Below are 22,727 nucleotides of genomic sequence, written 5' to 3' on the forward strand. Positions count from 1 at the left end.
AATAGTTGGATACTTGTGGTAGGTATATGGCGGCATAGGGGTTTATAGTTAGCTATATAGGGGTTAATAGATACTTGCGGTGGGTATGAGGTGGCATAGGGGTTTATAGTTACAGTATGTAATCTATATCAGACCTATGTAATACTATTTTGTGGTAAGGACTAAACAAGCTTAGCTAACTATATAATTGAGGACTAATTGGTGCAAATTAAAAGGGATAATTGATGTTTAAATACCAAGTGCAATAATATCACACAGGTATATACAGGAAATGAAATGGCAATAAACCAACCACTTTTTAAAAAAGTATCTGCTAAAATTAACTAATTAGTAGCCACAATATTTTAATATACAGTTTTGGCTAATGTAATCTCTTTAAAGGAATCTGGACAGTATTTAAACAATGAAGAAGTGTAATTAATAAAATGATATATCTAGACAGAGCTGCAATAGGTGCACACAATTTGGGGTCTATTCTCCAAATCACACTGTGACTAAGTAAAATCACTGTAATGAATTAAAACAAAAATAATCTCTTTTCCTGTATGTATACTCATATTATGAAATTGAAACATTTACCTTTTTAATATAAAATGTATCATATATTGAACCTGATGTTATGCTGTCAATAAAAAATTAGACATGTGCACAGGTCTTTAGAATTTAGTTTATCCGCATGTTCGATTCAGCCGAATATTCAGATAAGAGTTTTGTTTTAAAGGAAATTTGTTCAATTGCCATAAAGCAAAACATTCCTTTTTAGCGACAAAATTACACTGGTAGGAAATGCCAACATTTTAAAGATTCAGGGGCCAATTCATCAATGTCTGTCCGACATGATACGGTGTAGCGTATCATGTCCGACAAACATCGCTGAATTCCAACAGCATACGCTGTTGGCATTTAACATTGCACAAGCAGTTCACCAGAACTGCTTGTGCAGTGCCAACCCCTGCAGATTCACTATCAGGGGGTGTCAATCAGCCCGATCGTATAGGATCGGGCGGATTGCAGACCGCAGCCTCAGAGGCAGTGGACCAGTTATGTAGCAGTGGTCTTAAGACCGCTGCTTCATAACTGCTGTTTCCGGAGAGCCTGAAGGCTTGCGTTGAAACAGGGACATTCAGAGCTTGATAATTCGGCCCCTCAGTGCTAACTGTGACACAAGAACATATAGGAACTAGACAATTCAAACAATAAATTGAAATGCAAAGTATTTGATAATTACAGTAATAATATCAATTATTCACTAGCACTACCTTTTCCCACCACCATATTGTCTCCCCCTTCTAACCTTTCACTTCCCACCACTATATTTATTATTATTCACCTCTCTCGTTCTTTTTCAAATTCCTCATGTTAAAGTACCCTCATTCCTCACGTTCTCACACACCAGCTCCATAACAAGTTTGTAGTTAGACCAAGGGAGGAGGCCAAAAATGTGCCTTGGACACAGCAGACAGCAGCTCCGTGAAGATGTGGCAATGATGGATGATGACTACCACAGATATAGGATTATTATATGCCATTCTATGTGAATCATACACATGTATATATCCTTTTCTGGATTGTCACGTACTTTGTTTCATTTTTATATCTTGTTAGTTGCTCAGGTTTTTATTTTACACCTGTTAGGTTACATATACATTAACAGAGATATTTAGGTGCTCTGTTTTCTCTTCTTCTTTATTCCCTTTTCACCTTCAGTGTGTGTATATTTGTGAGATCTTACTCACACTGTGATCTTTACATTGTACCTGCCTTCTGTCGCCTGTGATATATTGTTTCCTTTATTGTTTCCCTATTTGTGCATCTCTTCTGATAACATACCTTTTACCCTTTCAATATTCTTGCTTCCTTTTCTATTCCTTTAGTGCCTCTAATATATTAAATATATTTATTTGCTAACTATAGAGAACACAAATTAAAACAATATGCAATAATGTGCCCTAACTAAAAAAAAAAGTTTCATCTTAAATTAAAACTTTTTTTTCCTCCAACAAAGGCAGAATGCCTACCTAGCAGCCCCAGCTGTGCCCCACGCAATATTAAGCTACAACTCTTTAATACTAAAATAGATAAAAACTATAAATCATTGGTCCCCAGAGTGGAAACAAATAATGCAGTATGTGTACAGTTGCACTGCACTGTAAGAAAAGGTGATTCTGCACAATTTTAAAACAAAAAACAGCACAGCAAGCTAAAACAGGCACACGCCACTGCACTGTGCAGAAGTTGAAGTGAAAGTGACTAAGAGGTGGCTGATATTCACTGAGACTAACACCTCCCTATGTTAGGTTAACAGTGGATTGGACAAGCCTGTTTGGTATTTAATGCCTTACTTGCTGGCCCTCACATCAATCATTTAGCTATCCTCTGTCAGGATTGGACAGGGAAAGCTGTACACATGAATAGTCAGACCCCTGTATATCACTGCGAACGAAGGAGCTGATTTGTCAAATGATCTCAACTCCTTCCCCCTTTGCTGTGTATTCTGCCCCTTTTTTGGTGACAAAAGTGCCCAACAAAAACAAAACAAATGCGACTAATAAACATGGAAAACTTTGTTACACGCCCAATTTTTTCCCATTTCCATTCATCTACTCGTTATGCTGCCGAATGGATGAATGGGCCAAAATTCAGATAAAACCGTATTTGTCCAAAAACTAATGCACATGTCCAATGCTAAAATGTTTTTGAAAGAGTTGACATTGCAAAAACTAGATTTCTACATACAGTACATAATCACTATAGTTCACAAAATCAGTTGGAAAATCATAAGCTACATTATATTATAGTTATCCAAATATTTCCTCAACCAAAAATTTAATTTTCAGATGTTTCTAGATCATCTCATTCTCAAATACTTTACCAAAAGATTAAAAACAAATGTTAAATTTAAAAAAAAAAATGTTTACTAAACCTCAAATATAAATGAAAAGAAAAAGAAATCAATTTGGATAGTAGATTTTTTTTCTCCAATGACATTTGATATGAAATCACCACATACATGTGAACTGTTGCCCAAAGACTTCCAAGACTGGGAAGTCTAGGCTAAATCAGGAAAACTTGGAATCATTGGGTGTTCTTTGTGTGTGGTTATTTAGACATACCCTTAGCAGAGTTGGTACAGTCCCAGGTTTCCCTTTGTAATATTGCAAACCATGACAATACCACAATATTTAAGGTGTCAGGGAGCTTTGTCACTATATATGCAAAATAATGCACAAATAATTTGAAGGTTGGCAGGACTGTAAATAACTTTCAAATATGGCATAAAATCATGGTAATATAAAACTAATTTGAACTAACTGTAATATACTTTATAACCAGCTGTCTCCTACACTTTTAACATCTGACTTAAATGAGCTTATCCAGGATGTATTTAACGTAAACATGTCATGTCAGCTGCTTGTCATTGGTTTTTGAAACATCAGAGAATAAAAACAAAAAGGAGAGAATAAATATTATGGTATGTTCCAATAATTTCTGTCAGGATTAATTTGGTTTATTATGATCCATGGAGGCCAAACATTCACACAATAAATGATTTGGTTGTATATAATATTTTGCTAAACTAACAAAATATCATCTGAAATTAAATCAACATCATTGATAGAATAGCATAATGAAACCTTAGTTCTTCATTTTAATACAGGAAAATGGCAGAGGGAATAGAAATGGAGAACTTTTTAAAAGAACATGCAAAAATAAAGGTTTCATGATTAAAAAAGAAAAAAATATTTGTTCAAACTTAGCTCCTATACATGAGAGCATACAGTGAGGTAGGCTCAGTAGCATGTATGTTTCTTAAAGGGACAGTCTAGTAAAAATTTTAAGCAACTTTCCAATTTACTTTTATCATCAAATTTGCTTTGTTCTCTTGGTATTCTTTGTTGAAAGCTAAACCTAGGTAGGCTTATATGCTAATTTCTAAGCCCTTGAAGGCCGCCTCTTATCTCAGTGTATTTTAACAGTTTTTCATGGCTAGACACCGCTAGTTTATGTGTGCCATATAGATAACTTAGGTAAAAAGCATATTAATATATGTAATAAAGGGCTTATCTATCTTTTTAAACAATAAAAAATCTGGAGTAGACTGTCCCTTTAAGAACTAAATTTCAGTAATGTTTACAAAAATGTAATAGTGTTAAACATATAGGGCCAGATTACAAGTGGATCTGTAATTATCACTCTCACTCGCGCACTAGCTCTGCTGGAAGTAAGATTTTTTTTGTGCGTCAGATACCATGCATATTACAAGTTGAAAGCAAAAGTTTTTTGCTTGCGCGATAACCAGATACACACAAAAATCTGAACGTATTACCCCATAAACTTCAATTGAGTACAAAAAGTAAAAATAAAACTAACATCTTACTCACAGGGAAACCAGTGTGCTAACCCGACATGAAAATATTAATATTTCACATTCAAATGTTCTTCACATAGCAGAATATCTTCTATCTATGCTATAATCGTGTTTGTAACACGTCCGTTACCGTCACCAGTTGCACACACATCCTCAAAGGAATGTTGGCTGCGCGTGCAGCCAAAATAATTCAACTGGATGCAGCATCCCGGTGGATTACGAAAATGGCAGGGTGGTGAAAGAGGTGGATTCTTTCACCACCCTGCCATTTTTGGAATCCACCTGGATGCAGCAAAGGCAAATTGAGCATTACAAAAAAAAAAAAAAACTAACCGCCCGCAATAAGTATTAAAAAAAAAAAACCCTAACCGCCCGTACAAAGTATTAAGGAAAAAAAAAAAAACGCCCGCACAAAATATTAAAAAAAAAAACAACAAAACTACCTAATAAAATTATTAACCCCTAAATCCGCCAACCATTGCAAACTACCTAACACATCTATTAACCCCTATTCCATCATTCCCCCACATTGCAAATTAAATAATTTATTTATTAACCCCTAAACCGCCATCCACCACCAACGCAATAAAACTAATTAACCTATTAACCCCTAATCTGCAAACCCCCCACAACGCATTACACCTAACTTACCTTTTAACTTCTAAACCGCCAACCAACCACAACGCAAATAACTAATGTAATGACTAAGCCCCTTAACCTAACACCCCCTAAATGAACCCCTTAATTACATAAAATAAAAAAATACTTAATTACAATTAAAATAAAAAATCCTAACACTACTTTAAAAAAGAAAACTAAGATTACATTAAATTAATCTAAAATTACACAAAATAAAAAGGCTAACGTTACAGAAAATAATAAACCATATTAAACAGCTTTTTTTGCATTAAAAAAATAACTAAGTTCCCCCCTCTAAAAGTAAAACCCCCCACCCACCAAACACCCCAAAATAAAAAAAACACTGAAAAAACCTAAACTACCCATTGCCCCTAAAGGGGCATTTGTATGTGCATTGCCCTTAAAAGGGCATTCAGCTCTTTTTCAATTGACAATATATGAGATGTTTTTTGGTAAAATATATATCTATACCTATATATATATATGCACAATATGAGAATCTGCCCTCCAGGGACACCGACCTGAGCTACTGGTACAGATATAGATAAATACTGCACAATAAACAGTAAAACATCAGGCTTTCTTAAAAAAAAAATAACTAATTTATTTTAACGTTTCGGGACATTCTTCCCCTTCTTCAGAACACAGAATTTATGCACAGCATCCACTTAAATAAGACAGACATGCAATAAAAAATGACCTCCCCCTGTGTAGAGCGCCAAACATTGTGTGAAAATTGCCAAACAGGAAGTGCCTAAACCAAACACTTCCGGTCCGGCGTGTAGCAATTATACAGCATACCACAATTACAAAAACATAATATACATTGGCTTAAATCTAAACGTTCCTGTTTTGTGCACAACAAATCTACATAGAAATAAATATGAGTGTTGATAACCAAATTATGCAAAACGAGTAAAAATCGTTTATCCGGAAGTGACCTCATAGAGCCGTGGGGCACAGTCATGTAGTTCTAACTGTGTAAACTGTAAATGTCCGAAAACCGGAAGTGGGGCAAGTGGTAAGAATCTGGGTTACCAGAAAATATAACTGCATCACAGGCAAAAATAAAACACTCCATCCTGACTAAATAGCAGAATTAACACAGTGATTACCACTCATGAATAGAACTTGTGTACAAATCAAACCTCATATATACAATGTGTCCAAATATACATATTGGCTTAGAACATAACCTAATCACCTATTTCTACTAGAGGAATTATGGCAATAAGAGAAAGCAATAAACAATTATAGACATAAGGATTCGCACATTCTGAGCTTATTGTAAGAACTTAGGTGGGATGTTTGACTAGTTAGTTTGAGGTTAAGTATATAGTTACATAGGCCACTGTGTACTACAACAACCAGCACAGACATATGGGTATCACAAGTATTCACTATACATGAAAAGTGATAAGTGTGTGTGTATCAAGGGTACTCCAAGGGGCTGCTACTACCGTATCTCAGGGGGTCCACCCAGGGTCAATAGAAATCTGGGATGGATCCACTAATGGATGTACAGATGCACATACCCGGTGCCAAACAGGCATCAAGTTACCTGCACCACATCCAATAACGGAAGAGGGCTACAAATCCACGACCCAAGACACACGTCACTTAGATCATATTAGACTACCCAGGTCAGGCATGGAGTTAAGTCCCTTTGGAACTACAGTGTCCAATCTCAGGATCCATTCTGCTTCTCTCCTGAGGAGCATCTTGTTTCTGTTTCCACCTCTTACGGGTTTCGGCACATGATCTATGAGGATAACTCGCAGGGATGCTACAAGATGTTTAGCCTCCATCCAATGGCGTGCAACCGGTTGGTCCGAGTGTCCCTTCTCAATAGCTTGCCTCATGGCCATCCTATGGTTTGCAATGCGCTCCCGTAAGGTCCCTTGGGTCTTTCCAATGTAATGTTTTCCACAAGGACAAAACAGCATGTATACCACGTACTCAGTGGTACATGTGATGGAAAAAAGGATAGTATACTTTTTGTTGTTGTGTGGGTGGTTAAACTTCTTAGTGGCAATTAAGCCATTGCAGGTGGTGCAATTAGGGCAATGGTAGCATCCTTTAATGTTAGTTGTGGGTGCCCTTTCATATGAATTAATTTGGTCAGTACGGACCACAAGGTCCCGGATATTAGCATTACGCTTATATGGGCGAAGTGGTCTTAGCAAATGTCAGTTTAGGGTCTGAGTAGAGAATGTTCCAATGTTTCTTCACTATTTGGCCTAACTGTGCTGTATTAGGAGCAGGTGTGCTTGTCATGATCACTTTTTGTATTTCATCCTTCTTGGGGTTCTGTCTCTGGAGGACATCCTCTTGGGTGAGTCCCTTAGTGTGTTCAAAGATGCGGTCAACAATCCTGGGTTTATATCCCCTGGACAGGAACTTTTGTCTCATATCTGTTAACTGTGAGACCCCTACGGATGTATTTGAGTTATTTCTAATTGTGTGGATCATTTGTGACTTAACAATCCCCCTTGTGAGTGATGGGGGGTGGCAGCTCTCAGCCCTGAGGATCGAATTACGATCTGTAGGTTTTGTGTATAATGTGGTTTCTAATCTATCATGATGTTTAGTAAGAAGAAGGTCCAGGAATTGGATAGAAATCATACTATAATTCATCTTGAACCTAGCCGTTGTAGACGTAGAGTTCAAGTTCAAGAGGAATTATAGTATGATTTCTATCCAATTCCTGGACCTTCTTATTACTAAACATCATGATAGACTAGAAACCCAGGATTGTTGACCCCATCTTTGAACACACTTAGGGACTCACCCAAGAGGATGTCCTCCAGAGACAGACAACAGCAAAAAGTATACTATCCTTTTTTCCATCACGTGTACCACCGAGTATGTGGTATACATGTTGTTTTGTCCTTGTGGAAATCATTACATTGGAAAGACCCAAGGGACCTTACGGGAGCGCATGACAAACTATAGGATGGCCATGAGGCAAGCTATTTAGAAGGGACACTTGGACCAACCGGTTGCACGCTGTTGGATGGAGGCTAAACATCTTGTAGCATCCCTGCGAGTTAGCCTCATAGATCATGTGCCGAAACCCATAAGAGGAGGAAACAGAAACAAGATGCTCCGCAGGAGAGAAGCAGAATGGATCCTGAGATTGGACACTGTAGTTCCAAAGGGACTTAACTCCATGCCAGACCTGGGTAGTCTAATATGATCTAAGTGACGTGTGTCTTGGGTCGTGGATTTGTAGCCCTCTTCCATTATTGGATGTGGTGCAGGTAACTTGATGCCTGTTTGGCAATGGGTATGTGCATCTGTACATCCATTAGTGGATCCATCCCAGAGTTCTAGTGACCCTGGGTGGACCAACTTGAGATACGGTAGTGGCAGCCCCTTGGAGTACCCTTGATACACACACACTTAAAACTTTTCATGTATAGTGAATACTTGTGATACCCATATGTCTGTGCTGGTTGTTGTAGTACACAGTGGCCTATGTAACTATATACTTAACCTCAAACTAACTAGTCAAACATCCCACCTACGTTCTTACAATAAGCTCAGAATGTGTGAATCCTTATGCCTATAATTGTTTATTGCTTTCTCTTATTGCCATAATTCCTCTAGTAGAAATAGGTGATTAGGTTATGTTCTAAGCCAGTATGTATATTTGGACACATTGTATATATGAGGTTTGATTTGTACACAAGTTCTATTCGTGAGTGGTAATCACTGTGTTAATTCTGCTATTTAGTCAGAATGGAGTGTTTTATTTTTGCCTGTGATGCAGTTATATTTTCTGGTAACCCAGATTCTTACCACTTGCCCCACTTACGGTTTTCGGACATTTACAGTTTACACAGTTAGAACTACATGACTGTGCCCCACGGCTCTATGAGGTCCCTTCCGGATTTACGATTTTTACTCGTTTTGCATAATTTGGTTATCAACACTCTTATATTTATTTCTATGTAGATTTGTTGTGCACAAAACAGGAATGTTTAGATTTAAGCCAATGTATATTATGTTTTTGTAATTGTGGTATACTGTATAATTGCTACACGCCGGACCGGAAGTGTTTGTTTTAGGCATTTCCGGTTTGGCGATTTTCACACAATGTTTGGCGCTCTACACAGGGGGAGGTCATTTTTTTATTACATGCTTATCTTATTTAAGTGGATGCTGTGCATCAATTCTGTGTTCTGAAGAAGAGGAAGAATGTCCCCGAAACGTTAAAATAAATTAGTTATTTTTTTTAAGAAAGCCTGATGTTTTACTGTTTATTGTGCAGTATTTATATATATATATATATATATATATATATATATATATATATATATATATATATATATATATATATATATATATATATATATATACAGGGAGTGCAGAATTATTAGGCAAATGAGTATTTTGACCACATCATCCTCTTTATGCATGTTGTCTTACTCCAAGCTGTATAGGCTCGAAAGCCTACTACCAATTAAGCATATTAGGTGATGTGCATCTCTGTAATGAGAAGGGGTGTGGTCTAATGACATCAACACCCTATATCAGGTGTGCATAATTATTAGACAACTTCCTTTCCTTTGGCAAAATTGGCCAAAAGAAGGACTTGACAGGCTCAGAAAAGTAAAAAATAGTGAGATATCTTGCAGAGGGATGCAGCACTCTTAAAATTGCAAAGCTTCTGAAGCGTGATCATCGAACAATCAAGCGTTTCATTCAAAATAGTCAACAGGGTCGCAAGAAGCGTGTGGAAAAACCAAGGCGCAAAATAACTGCCCATGAACTGAGAAAAGTCAAGCGTGCAGCTGCCAAGATGCCATTTGCCACCAGTTTGGCCATATTTCAGAGCTGCAACATCACTGGAGTGCCCAAAAGCACAAGGTGTGCAATACTCAGAGACATGGCCAAGGTAAGAAAGGCTGAAAGACGACCACCACTGAACAAGACACACAAGCTGAAACGTCAAGACTGGGCCAAGAAATATCTCAAGACTGATTTTTCTAAGGTTTTATGGACTGATGAAATGAGAGTGAGTCTTTATGGGCCAGATGGATGGGCCCGTGGCTGGATTGGTAAAGGGCAGAGAGCTCCAGTCCGACTCAGACGCCAGCAAGGTGGAGGTGGAGTACTGGTTTGGGCTGGTATCATCAAAGATGAGCTTGTGGGGCCTTTTCGGGTTGAGGATGGAGTCAAGCTCAACTCCCAGTCCTACTGCCAGTTTCTGGAAGACACCTTCTTCAAGCAGTGGTACAGGAAGAAGTCTGCATCCTTCAAGAAAAACATGATTTTCATGCAGGACAATGCTCCATCACACGCGTCCAAGTACTCCACAGCGTGGCTGGCAAGAAAGGATATAAAAGAAGAAAATCTAATGACATGGCCTCCTTGTTCACCTGATCTGAACCCCATTGAGAACCTGTGGTCCATCATCAAATGTGAGATTTACAAGGAGGGAAAACAGTACACCTCTCTGAACAGTGTCTGGGAGGCTGTGGTTGCTGCTGCACGCAATGTTGATGGTGAACAGATCAAAACACTGACAGAATCCATGGATGGCAGGCTTTTGAGTGTCCTTGCAAAGAAAGGTGGCTATATTGGTCACTGATTTGTTTTTGTTTTGTTTTTGAATGTCAGAAATGTATATTTGTGAATGTTGAGATGTTATATTGGTTTCACTGGTAAAAATAAATAATTGAAATGGGTATATCTTTGTTTTTGTTAAGTTGCCTAATAATTATGCACAGTAATAGTCACCTGCACACACAGATATCCCCCTAAAATAGCTATAACTAAAAACAAACTAAAAACTACTTCCAAAACTATTCAGCTTTGATATTAATGAGTTTTTTGGGTTCATTGAGAACATGGTTGTTGTTCAATAATAAAATTAATCCTCAAAAATACAACTTGCCTAATAATTCTGCACTCCCTGTAGATGCGGAGATAATATAGATGAGGAGATAATATAGGTGAGGAGATATACATATAGATATATAAAGATCTATACACAGTATAACACTTTATTAAATATGAATATTACATGTTTTCACCTGCTTAACTTTAAAAGGACTCCAATGCACTTATATATGTGTCTATATATGTGTGCATATGTATTTATGTTTTTCTGTGGGTTTTACTGTATATTTACTTTACATTTTTTACATTCCAATTTTCTTCACTTATAGAATAATGTCCTTTTTATTATTAAACATATTTCTATATATGTGTGTATATACCTATGCCTGCATATCTATCCCTATAGATATAAAAGATATAGATATGTTTTTTTTTTACATGAACAATATCATATTTATATATAGAAATATATATTTAATAATAAAAATGTCATTATTTTCTATGTGAAGAAAATAGGAATGTAAAATATGCGTTTTGCGCATCACGTTTATCAATTTCGATCTTACATATAAAATATTTAAAAAATATATATATAAGTTATTAAAAATGAATAAACATACTGTAAAATATTGTAAATAATCCATATATCTATATTTTACAGTAAGTTTATTCATTTTTAATAATTTATATTAATTGTATTAATATTGTATAAGTAATATTTCAATTACGCACCTTAAGAATTCTAAATTCTCATGTGGCTAACCTGACCTCGTTAAGATCTAAATTGAGAAATGCGATGCACAAAACTTATAGTTTACATTCCTATGTTCTTCACATACAAAGTAATGTACTTTTTATTATTAAAAATATATTTCTATATATATTTGATACTGTTCATGCATATATATATATATACCTATTTATCCATAGGAATAGATATGCAGGTACAGGTATATACATATATATATATATATATATATATATATATATATAAAGGGACATTGTAGACTAGATTTTTTTTTTTGCATAAATATTTTGTATTTGATCCATTTATATAGCCTATCTGGGAGTGTTTTTGTAACAATGTATAGTTTTGCTTATTTTTTAATAACATTGTGCTGATTTTGATGCTCTTAACCAAGCCCCACAGTGTTAGATGTATACGCTCATGTACAGACTCCTGTTGATCCTGTGTATGTTATCTGTCTTTTCATAGGCAGGGAGGGGGAGCATTTGCTTTCCCAGCCCTTTTCCCTGGGTGTCCCAGCCTAACCTCATAAACATGCTAAACCGGGAGCTTCTAAGTACGTTTTTAAAAGGTTTTATCATGGATTTTTGAATCCGTATCTGTGCATATTCTTCTTTATAGTACTGCCTATTGCATGCAGTTATCTTAAAATTGGTGTATACTCTCCCTTTAAGAATAAAAAGAACATTATCTTGTAAGTGAAGAACATTGGAGTATGAAACATGTACAGTAAGTATTCAGTAAAACACAAAAATACATAAATACATCTGTACACACATATACATACATACACATATTTAGAATTGTTTGTATCTCTTTCTTACAGCTCTTTGCAGCCTTTTATTTTCTGACGCCTAAGACCTCATATCTTTGAACCCTTATGACTTTTTATTGCAATAATAATTTTTTTTTATATTTTTTATTAGACAGTTATAATGAGTGTAACTGTAATGTGAAATGTAGTTTTGATGTTTTTTGTAACACTTTTTATTTGAGTGTAACAGTTAATCAGAGCTCTGAGGTTGCAATAACCCGACGCACCTTAAATTAAATTGCGCACGAGCTAACAAGTTTACTTTCAACTTGCAATCTGCACGCAAGCACCTGTGATAAAGCTCTTATTACTCGTGCATAACAGCTTGCCATTCGTAGTCTAGTCCATAGTGCTTAAAGGGACAGTCAACACCAGAATTTTTGTTGTTTAAAAAAAAAGATAATCCCTTTATTACCCATTCCCCAGTTTTGCACAACAAACACAGTTATATTAATATACTTTTTACCTCTGTAATTATCTTGTATCTAAGCTTCTGCTGACTGCCCCCTTATTTCAGTTCTTTTGACAGACATGCAGTTTAGCCAATCAGTGCTCAGTCCTAGGTCAGTTTACGTGCATGAGCTCAATGTTATCTATATGAAATATGTGAACTAATGCCCTCTAGTGGTCAAAATGTATTCAGATTAGAGGCAGCCTTCAAGGTCTAAGAAATTAGCATATGAACCTCCTAGTTTTAGTTTTCAACTAAGAATACCAAGAGAACAAAGCAAAATTGGTGATAAAAGTAAATTGGGACGTTGTTTAAAATTGCATACCCTATTTAAATCATGAAAGTTTTTTTTTTACTTGACTGTCCCTTTAACAAAGTGCCTTCTTCTGTATCTTCTCATTGAAAAGATCAAAGTTGTAATTAATGACATGAGAAAGAGGAACATTTGAATATAGATGTAAATTGCATTTTTAATTAATTGTATGTTGAAAGTTTATTTTTGACTTATGTGTCCTTTATAATGAGAGATTTACTTTACTAACTGTGCAGTGTGTATAGTAATGTCCAGTAGGGGGAGCCTGAGTCTCAGTTCCTATGCATAAATGAAGTAGATAACTGTTGCTTAGGAACAAAGCAGCAAACAAATCAACTTAAAAAAAAAAAAACTTACACAATTTATTTAAAGGTATTTCTGTACACAAGCATTACAAAAAAACTCAGTAAATGTGTTTAATATTAATAAGTATATTTTTCTAAATCAATGTATTTTCTTGGTAAAGTTTGCTGTTTTGTGATAAATATACAGCAGCATAGAATTCTAAATAAAACAAAATGGATTCCTGCTGGTTACATATTTAGCACTAGGGAGGCTTGTGATGGGTGTGTTGTTTAGTTGCTTCAGTCAAAATGCTATTTACAGTATGTAATTATTTGATTTAACTGAAATTGTGATTATTTGACACTAATTAGGCTGGATTTGATGCTCTCCATGGCATGGTTATTAAGAGGTAAATTCAGCAAACAAATCTTCAATTATAAAGAACCGGTTTCCCTGTGTTCTTAATTGTTAGAAACAAATATCAAGTGCTAAAAAAACAAATAACAACCTCTTCAGGGTATATGAGGATATGCAAAAAATACAAGTTCTCTCAGCAAGCTGATTGTAGAAGTTTATATGTTATAGATTAGACAAACTATATATATCTGAGGGGGTACAGGCATTATAGAAACCCCTTCCTAAAATTAGATACATACATCCACTCTATTTAGCCCATTTAAAATAATTTCAAAAACATACATGAAAAAAATAGATAAGTACATTAAAATATATAGGAACTTAATTTATTGTATATTGCAGTTTAAGTTTACATTTACTTGACAAAAGTTATAGTAGACATCAATCAAACATTGTCTCATTACAAATTACAGATTTTCCAATCTTGCTTATCAAAATTGGATCCACTGAAAACCCTGTGGTATGAATAATCAAAAAAATGACCTCTAATTTTAATTATCAAAATATGTCAAAGATCAGGGCTGCAAGTACTTTCTCTACTTTTTGTAAAGTTTGCCAGTGTGATTTACTAATGCATTAAAGGTACATGAAACCCACCTTTTTTTATTCATGATTTAGATAGAGCAAACAATTTTAAACAACTTTCCATTTTAATGATATTATCAAATTTGCTTCATTCTTTGATACAGCTGCATAATAATTGGATATCCCAGCTAAGATCATATATGTGAGCAGACTCAGAGTTTGGTCACTGAAGGAAAACATATGGACCTTTTTTTCTGTATGTCTTTCAGGAATGTCTGATTTGGGAGAAATTTACTTAGAATAGTATTAATAAGAAAATATTAGGAGTGAAACGCATCAGATATTGTATGTCTGACATTATTTTAATCAGTTTGCTGTGTGTTTTATTTTAAGAAATTAAATTTATTTAACATTTTAGTGATGTGATAACAAACAAATAAGTATTCTTAGCACAGGGTATTTGAAAGCATCCTACAATAATAGAATCTTGACATATAGGATTCAGATACCTTAACAACAAAAAAAAGGAAAAGTATTTTCCCAAAATGAATGAAAATGTATCTAACAATCTTCTAATAACCATACATTTGGACTCTCACTTTGTTTTAGCAAAAAGAGGACATTTTAATACGTATTGCAATAATTTGAAAACTTCATGTTCATATGCTGAACAATAAACATTCTTTCTGTTCTTATGGCACCCCATAATATATTATCCATGCAAATTCCTGTGATTACCTTCACACCGTCATGTTTGTGAGGCATAGATGCTCTCCAACACCACTACATATAGGACTGACTAAAGGGCATAGAGGACATTAGCCCGGTGGACCAAGGCCAGTTGTGGGCAGGGGCTAGTTGTCTTAACCCCGCCCAGTCTTCAGCATTATTTCCTGTGCATGATGCAGGACCAACCCTGCCCTGCTTCTCACTGCCTTGCAGTGGCTGTCAGTCTGGTCAGGGTTGGCCCCATTCCCTACATCATTTCTAGCAGCCAGCTCACAGTATCCAGAAAGTGCACAGATTTGGTAGCAGAGTTTCCAAGATGGCTCCCACAGTGTTGTACAGAAAAACACCATATTTGTACAAAAAAAGTATGTTCAAGACTTCCAGTGCATATTCTCTGGTGTTGATTAGCCAAGGGGGAAGAAGGACAGTCACATAAATGCAGCTTCTCTTGATGGTGCCTGTTGCTGTCAGTGGGTTCCTGTTTTTCTGTGATTGTGGATATCTGGGGTGCTTTGTCTATGCATATGGGTGCCTGTGGTTGTGTGTGTTTTCTCTCTGATAGTGCAGCTTACGTGTGATGACAAACTTGAAGATGTATTGAGTAATTGTTGCTATGCAGTCTAATGAGTAATAAATGGTTATTCTTTATTTAAATGTAAACTTCAATTGCTTCTTTTTTTATTACATTTCACTTTGTACGATTTAATGACAACCAGTTTACAAAATACAGTGACACTCTCCCTTTTTGTAAATTAAATTAGTACCTTATATTTGTCAGTGTTGAAGTATGGTTAAATAACAAAAGGGGAGGATGGCCTGCTCTGACTTAAAATTCCCAGGCCCATTTTTGGTCCCAGTCTGGTCCTCAATACATAAAGATGACATGAATGACTCTTTTATATGGAGTTCTGATGCCCAGGTTTTACAAGCCATACTTATGCCTAGTTATTTCTCCATTATGATGTTCAGCTCCCCAGCATGTGATTAGTTCTCAACATTAGTTTTTAAATGTCCCAAACAGACAGAATTTAAAGGACTTCTGTCATTACTAGTTGGTACTTATAACTAAAGGGACACTGAATCCATTTTTTTTTCTTTCGTGATTCAGATAAAGTATGCAATTTTAAGCAACTTTCTAATTTACTCCTATTATCAATTTTTTCTCCGTTTTCTTGCTATCTTTATTTGAAAAACAAGGCATCTAAGCTATTTTTTGGTTCAGACACTGGACAGCACTTGTTGATTGGTGGGTGAATTTATCCATCAATCAGCAAGAACAACCCAGGTTGTTCACCAAAAATGGGTCAGCATCTAAACTTACATTCTTGCATTTCAAATAAAGATACCAAGAGAATGAAGAAAATTTTGCTAATAGGAGTAAATTTGAAAGTTGCCTAAAATTGCATGCTCTATCTGAATCACGAAAGAAAAAATTTGGGTTCAGTGTCCCTTAATGATTCATCTGTGCTCATGTATAAAATATATTTAAACTCTTTAGCTACATAGGGGACTGGAACACATGGTATAGGAGTGAAAGAGGTTAAAGGGACAGTCTAGTCAAAATTAAATTAAAACTTTCATCGTTCAGATAGGGCATGCAATTGTAACAACTTTCCAATTTACTTTTATCATCTAATTTGCTTTGCTCTCTTGTTATTGTTTGTGGAAAGCTAAACCTAGGTAGGCTTATATGCTAATTTCTAAGCTGTTGAACTGCCTATTATTTCAGTGCATTTTGACAGTTTTTTAGTTAGACACTGTTAGTTCATGAATGTCATATAGATAACATTCTGTTCACTCCTGTGGAGTTATTTAAGAGTCAGCACTGATTGGCTAAAATTCATGTCTGTCAAAAGCACTGAGATAAGGGGTAGTCTGCATAGGCTTAGAAACAAGGAAATCGCAGAAATAAAAAGTGTTGGTTATGTAAAACAGGGGAATCTGTAATAAAGGGATTTTCTCTATATTTTTAAACAATTCTGGAGTAGACTGTCCATTAGAGATACTTGTGTATGTGATGCATACAGACAAACTGCTTTTTTCCCATCTCCTATTTAAGATATTCTGCACCATATGTGTAATGCATGCAGTTGCCCTGCTTGTTTATATGAGGACCAAACACCATCATGGTGTATATTACCTTACTCTATACAGTGTTATTACCCATGCTATACATGATGTATGCAGATGCCCTGCTTGCTCATCTCCCACAAGTGAGGCTCTGCAACTCACATAAGATACACATAGATGCCACGTTTTCTCATCTACCCCATATAATTATCTTGGAGATTCTTCCCGTTGATGCATAAATGTGCTCAGTTGCCCCCGACCCACCTATGAATATGAAGCATATCTATCATACAATATTCTGCACCCTCCCATCGTGTATATGTTGCATCAAACACCCTCCTTATATATCCCCATAGGATGCTCTGCAGATCCCTCCCCCCCAGCTGATACTGAGCACCCCCTCCCCTTATTGTGTCTCCGCCGCAGCCTCTGTCAGGCTTTGAGGGTCGCGCATGCGCTTTACATTTAGTGGAGGACCAGCTATCATCCTTCTCCGGGCGCCGCCTGATCTCCGGCCCCTCTCCATCTGTGTACCCTTCCCTCAACCGCACCTACCTAAGCTCTCTCCCTGCCCTCCACACTCGGCGCTGCCGCACAGCCCCCCTCATGGCATCCTCCTGCAGCCAGTGCCCGGAATGCGGGATGGGCAGGCACCTGCTAGAGGGGGGCGGGGCCTCGCTCACCTGCCACAGGTACAGTCCGGAGAGCCTACACACTCCGGAGCTCCCGGCCCCTGCCACAGCTGCCCCTCTTACCCCCGCCCTCCCGCAGGTGCCACAGGTCGTCCTCCTCCCGGGTGGTATGGGCAGCAAACGCTTCTCTAAGCTGTTGTCCCATGTACGCAGGTTGCCCCACAAATATCACCTGCTGGGAAGCAACGAGCTCAAGGCAGAGGTGAGTGAGGGTCAGGGGATGGTGACACAAGGCTGTAAGGGGGAAGGTGATGTATGGGTCTTACTAATGCCCAGGTAGTACCAGGTATCTGTATAGCTCTTGTTTTTATGTCACAGGCAGGTGACGCTGGCAGTTGTCACTGGAGCCTTCTGTACTATAATAACTATGTATAGGGGAAACGTTGTCGTTTGTGTCTTTAAGTGACTTGAAGAATGTCCCTGGAAATGTATTTAGCAAGTAAGTAGGCGACTCTAGGGCTCTGCACCTTACTAACACAGTGAGTTTTGTATTACCCAGGTGGTCTGACCCTATAAATCTGTAATTCAGCAATGATGTCTGTATCCTGCAAGGAGACAATATATATTTTATGCAGATAGTTTGATGCTGTGTGTTGTCAAGTGTAATGTTTGTGAACTACTGAGGTGACAAAGTAAGAGTCTGTATTTTAGATACTCTTACCAGATAACACTGGGTGTCTTTGTCATAGGTAGCACTGAGGTTTGTATACTAACACAGCTGGCGGTGTATGGGTTAATACAGACGAGAGTAAGTTGAATGTAGCAGGGATATTACTTTGAAAAACAATATTTTAGACAGTTTTGGTGTCTGCCTTAGTGTTTGTTTGCCTTAGTGACTCTAAGGGTATTTGTGACAAACAGGTGACACTGGGGTTTGCAAGCTAGTCTGTTGATACACGTGGTTAACAGGAGATGCTGTGGGTCTCTGATGCTGCATACGTGGTAAACAGATAGATAGCATGGTCTTCTGTTTGATGTATTATTGACAGGTGAGATATTTCATACAGACAGGTGAAGCTGCATACATCTAGCAAACAGTTTGCACAAGATATGTGTAACATAAGATACTGTAAATATTTGTGATGGACAGGTGGCACTGGGGGTATATGACAATGAGGTATCAGGTGATAAAAAAGATAGTTTGTAAACACATAAAATAGTGGAATGTGAGGTAGATAGGTAACACTGGATATGCAATATAGGTATTCAGAAGTCAGAGGTACAGGGGTATGTTTGAGTATATGTGACAGACAGGTGTCACTGAGAATGTTTACAGTAGATGTCACCACCTATATGTGTGTGAGATAACAAATGCTATGAGTAAGTGTTTCAGACAGATTGCTGATACCTCTGTCTGACAGGTGACACTGAGTGCCTATGGTAGACATACTCTACATGTGTGCAGCAAATGGGTGTGAAGTCATTGTGTTAAAATTATTTCTCTAGTTAGTATACAGTTTGTTTTTTAAATATATTTATGAATTCTGCAGATATTAGAGTTGCCCAATTAAGAACTATAGTAATAGAACAGTATTAATTTGTTAGCAGTTTAATTTCATGACATAAAGCATTGTCATCAGATGTGGTTATCATTTCTGGCAGCTTTAGGCATTGGTAGCCATGTAACTGAGATTAATTTCTCCCAAAGAATATCTTGTTCTTACGTGCACTGTGTTTGATACAACAGAATAACAAAGCAGTACAATCAGGTACTGAGGAAATGAATGGAAAAAATAAGAACTTTTCCATATAATACAAATATTATTTATAACCAAGCATACATTTCAATTTTATCTGATGCTGTCATTCAATTTTTATAGTATGTCTTATATCTCTCTAGTGTCCTTTGAGCTGTAAGTGTTGAAAAAGAGTAGATTGTGGCATATCATAAAATGTTTAGCACAAAAAAGTAGATAAACAAAAAATAAAGTTCAGACGCCTGTAGTTAAAATATACTTAAAGGAATCTATTATGATTGACACAGAGCATACCATTTTAAACGATTTTAAATTTTCTTCTGTTATCAAATTTGCTTAATTATCTTGGTTTTCTTTGTTGAAAGAGTAGCAATGCACTACTGGGAGCTAGCCAAACACAAAGGGTGAGCCAATGACATGAGACAGATTTGAAATTTTCATTAGCCACTAGTCCCGGATGAGTAATAAATTGCTGCAGACGAGTAACATTGAGTGGCCTAGTAACTTTTTCCATCTGGACTAGTAGCTTTTAACCCCTGACTCTTAAACTGTATTTATATTTTTCCACCCCTGCATATACAGTATACAGCTAGCTTCCAATCAGCAGCTAGCTTCCAGTATTGTATTGCTGATTCTGAGCATAACTGTCCTAAATATTTGTGTGCTTCCTGTGAGCTTCAAAATATACTGGTCTAATTTAACCCTTTTCACCCAAAAATAGTTTAATGTCATGCAATATAGATTTTTTTAGCGCAAACAGTCCCTTTAAACTTAAAGAAACTGAACCTTAATATATTTTTTTTAAATCAAGTCTGTTACTTAGGTAATATTAATTATTTTATGTTAGACTGTCTTTTTTAACTTTTTTTTTGTTTTGTTTTTAAACCTATTTTACATTTTTAATAGCTGTTGATATGACTATGACTGTAAGTTATATTTTTCTGATTGGTGTGTCTTGTGAAAAATAAATTACGTTGCAGTAGTGCAACGGTTAATAAATGTATAAATCAGTCATATTTGACGGTACTGGGACCACAATACAATTTTCAGTCCTTATAAACTCCCCTTCACTACCATACTATCCTTCCATTCTCAATATGAAATGCATAATACATTTTCATTCTTCTTTGCAACATTCTTTTTATCAGATTGTGGAAAATATATACACATTTTTATCTTGTGTATATACATGTGTTTGTTTATCAACAATTAAAAGGACATAGTACAGTCATTTTTCTCCCCTTTAAATTTTTCCCAGCGATCCATTTTACCAGCTGGAGTGTATTAATTTTTTTACAAGTAGATCATTTACCTTTATTTTAGCATTTGACATATCTGATTTTGCCAATGCTATCCCTACCTATATTGAAAGTTTATAAACTTAAATATTGGATATATAAAAGTTGTGCAAATATAGGGCTAGATTAGGAGCGGAGCAGTATTTTTCACTCCCGCTCGTGCGTTAACTGTGCTCGACTTCAGCTTTTTGCACATGTTGGGTACCGCTCAAATTACAAGTTGAAAGTAAAAAGTTTTTGCTCGCACTCTAATCCGATGCACACAAAAAGTCATAGTTACAATATCGCAACCGCATTAAACTGTTCCCCCAAAGACTTCAATGGAGCGTGAAAAGTGGGGAAAAAACTATCAGTCAGCAAAATAATTCACACCTCCAGTAAGGGTTAAGTGAGAAAAGTAATACAATGTTCATTTTCAGTTTTTCTCTCTAATTATTGAGCTTTAATATACAGACAGTGATAATATAAAAAGCATGTGTGTTTACAGAAAGTGGTAAAATAAGATCTGATTTCCCTGCAAGTTCAAACCATTGTAATGGGTTGTGGTGTCAACGATCAAAAATGTTTATTTCATATACAAAAATAAACATAAATAATTTCTCATACATTTTATACTTTGCAGCTGGTATAACAAGTCATTGGAAGCACATTAATAGAAAACAGTTTTACAGTACAGTGTTCCTTTAAGGCACTGACCTTCTAAATATTAATTGTTTTATTATTTAAAGATATATACAGAGCTATCATTTCTAAAAATATATATATATCTTCTACTGTAGCCTGTAATATGAACAGAAGTTGTGAATCCCTGTGTTAATATATTTTGCACAAGCAAGTACCATTCCTACTTTATATTTTGCATTAGTTACACTTTTCCATTGTATTCAACCCAGAGGCAGAACTACCACTGGTGTAGCAGGTGTAGTGGCACCAGGGCCTAGTGCATAGTAGACTATACATGGATGTGTGCAGAATGTATACAATTCCAACGCAGGGGAGTGGTTTATTAGTGCAGGTTCATCTATCCTCAAAATTATTATACAGGAACAAAAAACCTTTATCCAAACTGCCGGGGACCGGAAAAGGGATTTCGGAATATTTGTATATCTGCATCTGTAAACCAGGACAGCTATTAGAGGGAATAAGACCAAGGGGACGATTTATTATGGCCCGAATGGTGCCAAATACCCCTGTTTCTGTGCGAGCCTTTCTTAAGAACGCTGCTCCTTAACTCGTCTGCCGCCTCTGAGGCTGTGGACATCAATCCGCCCGATCGCATACGATCAGGTTGATTGACACCCCCTGCTATGGCCGCAAATCTGCAGGGGGCGGCATTGCACAAGCAGTTCACCAGAACTGCTTGTGCAATGTTAAATGCCGACAGCGTATGCTATCGGCATTCAGCGATGTCTGGCGGACATGATTCGATACAACGTATAATGTCCGCCAGACATTGATAAATTGGCCCCCAAGTGTAAACAACAATATCTTAAAGGGACATTAAACCCCAAAAAAATCTTTCATGATTCAGACATAGAATACAATTTTAAACAACACTCCAATTTACTTCTATTATCTAATTTGCTTCATTCTTTAGGTATCCTTTGTTAAAGAAATAGCAATGCACATGGGTGAGCCAATCACATGAGGAAAATATGTGCAGCCACCAATCAGAAGGTACTGAGCCTATCTAGATATGCTTTTCGTGAAGGAATAGCAAGAGAATGAAGCAAATTAGATAACAGAAGTAAATTAGAAAGTTGTTTAAAATGGTATTCTCTATCTGAATCATGAAAGAAAAACTTTGGATTTAATGTCCCTTTAAGTCAT

The 22,727-nt window shown here is 36.4% G+C and overlaps 1 protein-coding gene across 1 annotated transcript in view; it reads left to right on the top strand.

The window, feature by feature from the left end:
- ATP2C2 (ATPase secretory pathway Ca2+ transporting 2) overlaps positions 1-22,727 on the top strand; it is a 337,340-nt gene that overhangs the window by 46,405 nt on the left and 268,208 nt on the right. Inside the window, exon 2 of the mRNA XM_053719160.1 lies at positions 17,637-18,104. Coding sequence (XP_053575135.1) covers positions 17,637-18,104 — 468 coding nt within the window. The remainder of the gene's footprint in view (positions 1-17,636; positions 18,105-22,727) is intronic.

This window comes from Bombina bombina, chromosome 1, assembly GCF_027579735.1.
Source record: "Bombina bombina isolate aBomBom1 chromosome 1, aBomBom1.pri, whole genome shotgun sequence".
Classification (NCBI taxonomy): Eukaryota; Metazoa; Chordata; class Amphibia; order Anura; family Bombinatoridae; genus Bombina; species Bombina bombina.